This window comes from Suricata suricatta, chromosome 17, assembly GCF_006229205.1.
Source record: "Suricata suricatta isolate VVHF042 chromosome 17, meerkat_22Aug2017_6uvM2_HiC, whole genome shotgun sequence".
In the NCBI taxonomy this organism is placed as follows: Eukaryota; Metazoa; Chordata; class Mammalia; order Carnivora; family Herpestidae; genus Suricata; species Suricata suricatta.
Window position 1 is genome coordinate 41,375,641 of NC_043716.1, and position 3,564 is coordinate 41,379,204.

The following is a 3,564-nucleotide window of genomic DNA, read 5'->3' on the forward strand; positions in this document are numbered from 1 at the left end:
TCAACTCAAAAGTAAGATTCAAAAGGTAGGTTTAGATCAGACTGAAGATCACCCATCATTTGAAATCCTTGTTCCATCTCTGGATAGTCAGAGTTCAAAGCCAACAAAATTTGTTTCACCCCTAAACCCCTAAATCCTTTGCTCAGCATCGAAGGCCTGCCAAAGTTGTTGGAACTCCAAACCTATTTGCAAATAAAAAACACCTAGAACAACAGTTGCAGGATGATTATTAGATTCCAGAACGGGTATCATCTATCCAGAGAAGAACCTACCTATGGGTTTCCCAGGGGGACCAGATCAACCTCCAACCTCTCTGACAAGGTTGAAATTTCTCCTCCCTTGCAGGAGACCCCAAGTCATCTAGAGTCTTCTGAGGAAGCTGATTCTTTTGTGCCCCAAGTGGGGGCTCAGGCCCAGCATCCAGAGCCCCCTGAAGAGAGAGAAACATCTCCACTCCAGCAGGAGGCTCCATCAAATCCTCCAGAGTCCCTTAAGGATGGAGATTCAGCAAACCTGGAAGAGGCCCGAGCTGAACCTTCAAGTCCTCCTGAAGAGGTAGAACCTTCTTTGTTCAGGCAGGAATCCTCAGTTCAACCTACAGAGGCGCCACCAACCCCTCAGGAGGCCCCTGCTCAGCCTCCAGAGACATCTAAGGAGACTGCATCTCAACTGTTAAGGGGAAATGTGCCATCTCCAAGTCAGAATGAAGTTCAGAATCCAAGCTTCCTCATTGTCACTGTTAAGCCTCCAGGTTTTACCATAATCCTAACTTACCCTCCAGAGCACCCTGAGGAGGCTGGACCAACACTAACCCAACAGGAGGCCCAGGCTCAGCTTGAGGAGCACCCTGAAGAGGCTGAATCAACCCTAGCCCAACAGGACGCCCAGGCTCAGCTTGAGGAGCACCCTGAGGAGGCGGAATCAACCCCAGTCCAGCAGGAGGCCCAGGCTCAGCTTGAGGAGCACCCTGAGGAGGCTGAATCAACCCCAGTCCAGCAGGAAGCCCAGGCTCAGCTTGAGGAGCACCCTGAGGAGGCTGAATCAACCCCAGTCCAGCAGGAGGCCCAGGATCATCCTCCAGAACGCCCTGAGGAGGCTGGACCCATCCCAGTCCAGCAGGAGGCCCCAACTCTAGGTCCAGAGTTCCCTATTGATTATTTTAGTGAAATGTCCTTAAGTGATGAGGTGACACCTCACCCTCTAGGTCTGTATCCAGAATATTTAATGATTCCCCAGGTTACAGGTAAGCCTTTTGATGTCGAATTTACCACAACTCTGGGGCCTAATAAAGGTGTTGAACCTTCTATAGCCCAGCAAGAGGCCCCACCTCAGGTTCTTGAGCCTAATGAGGAAGCAGAAGCTTCTGTAACCCAGCAAGAGACCTCGGGTAAGCTTCCAGAGGAAGTTGAGCCTTCAAGTGAGCAGGAGACCCCAACTAAGCTTTCTGAGCCTCCTGGGGTGATTGATCCTTCTCTAATGGAGCAGGAGACACCAGCTCAGTCCCCAGAGAATCCTGAAGAGGCAGAACATTCCCCAGCCCAACACCAGGCCCCAGCTCAGCCTACAGAGCATCCTGAGGTGCTAAAACCTGCAACCCAGCAGGAACCCCCGGCTCAGCTTCCAGACCTTTTTGGAGAAACCAAACCTTCTCCAACCCAGGAGGAAGCCTCAACTCAGCCTGCAGAACCCCCTGAGACAGAATCTTCAACCCAGCAGGAGACTCCAGCTCATTCTCCAGGGGAGATACAATCTGCAACCCTGCAAGAGCAGCCAGCTCAGCCCTCAGAGCTAGCTTCAGGGGAGGTGGAACCTTCACCAACCCAGCAGGAGCACCGAGCTCAGCCTCCAGTGTCCTCTACAGATGTTGTAGCTCAGCCTCCAGTACATCATGAGGTGATATTCCCACCTCCAGGTCCAGGTGAAGCTCAGCATCCAGTGTTGCCCAACATCACAGTTAAACCTGTGGACCTTGAGGTTTTCATAACTCCCCTGCCAACTAAGGAGCTTGAACATTCTTCAGTGCAGCAGGATGTCCCTGGTCAGTCTCCTGTTTCCCCTGAGCAGGTTGAATTTTCTCTAACCCAGTCCAAGCCTCTTTCCCAGTCTCCGGAGTCCCCTGAAGATGAGTCTTTTCTGAGCCACCAAGAGGTCCTAGCTCAGATTCGAGACATCCCAAAGGATGTGAAACCTACGTCAGGTCAACAGGAGGACCCAGCCCCGTCTCTAGTCCCCCACCTGGCTTCAGGTGTATCTCCTTATCCCCCCAATGAGGTGGAATCTTCCCCCACATCACATGAGGTCCCAGCTCAGTCTCCAGAGCCGCCAAAGAAGGGTGAACCATCTCTAGTCCAGCTGGAAGCCCCAAATCAGCCTTCAGAGGCAGAATCTTCTCCACCTCAGCAGGGACCACCAGCTGTATCCCCTGAGCCCCCTAAGGAGGTAGAACCTTCCAGAGAGCAGGAGGCTCCACCTCAGCCTTCAGAGCCTCCTGAGAAGGTGCAACCATCTCCAGTCCAGCAGGAAACCCCAGATCCACCTTCACAGCTCCCTGACAAAGTAGAACCTTCTCGAGTTTCTCAAGAGACCCATTCTCAGCTGCCATCTTCTCCTGAGGAGATAGAATCCTCTCCAGTCCTGCAGGAAGCCCCATCTCTACCTCTAGATCCACATAAGGCGATAGAACCTTCTCAAACACAACAGGAGGTACAGGCTCAGCCTTCAGAGCCTCCTGAGAAGGTAGAACCATCTACAATACTGCAGCAGGCTCCAGCTCCACCTCGAGAGCCACCAAAGGAGGTTGTGGCACAACCTTCAATCCATATTGAGGTAACAGTTCCATCTCCAGGACAAGAAGAAGCTCAGCATACAAACATACCCCATGCCACTGTCCAACGTGTAGACTTGGAGGTGACTGTGACTCCAGAATCTACTGTGGAGGCTGAGCATTCTACAACCACACAGCAGACTATAGCTCCTCCAGAGGACCCTGAGGCGACACTTCCACACCCAGAGCAGGTCCAGGCTCAGCATCCAAATTTGACTGAAGTCAAGGTTCAACCTTTGGACCTAACCACACCTCCAGAACCTACTACAGAGGTTGAAACTTCAACCATGCAAGAGACCCGAGATAAGCCTTCAGAGCCCCCGAAGGAGGTTGTAGTTCAGCCTCCACTGTTTCAGGAAGTGACCGTTCCACCTCCAGGTCAGGATCAAGCTCATCATCCATGGTCACCTAATGTAACAGTTCAGCCTTTGGACCTGGAGCTTACTGTAACTCCAGAACGCACAATGGAAGTTAAAACTCCTACCGCCCTGAAGAAAACTACAACTCCTCTAAAGAACCTTGAGGTGACATTTGCACATCTAGAGCAGGTTCAGGTTCAACATCCAAGCTTAACTAAAGTCACAGTTAAACCTTTGGACATGATGCTTACCATCACTCCAGAATCCACTCCAGAGGCTGAACATTCTACAACCATGAATAGGACTACAGCTCCTCCTCCAAAGGACGTTGAGGTGACACTTGCACATCCAGAACAGACTCAGAGTCAGCGTCCAAACCTG

At 51.7% G+C, this 3,564-nt stretch overlaps 1 protein-coding gene across 1 annotated transcript in view; it reads left to right on the forward strand.

The window, feature by feature from the left end:
- The first annotated feature begins 222 nt into the window (after positions 1 to 222).
- LOC115281642 (leucine-rich repeat-containing protein 37A2-like) overlaps positions 223 to 3,564 on the forward strand; it is a 4,594-nt gene continuing 1,252 nt past the window's right edge. Inside the window, exon 1 of the mRNA XM_029927060.1 lies at positions 223 to 3,553. Coding sequence (XP_029782920.1) covers positions 223 to 3,553 — 3,331 coding nt within the window. The remainder of the gene's footprint in view (positions 3,554 to 3,564) is intronic.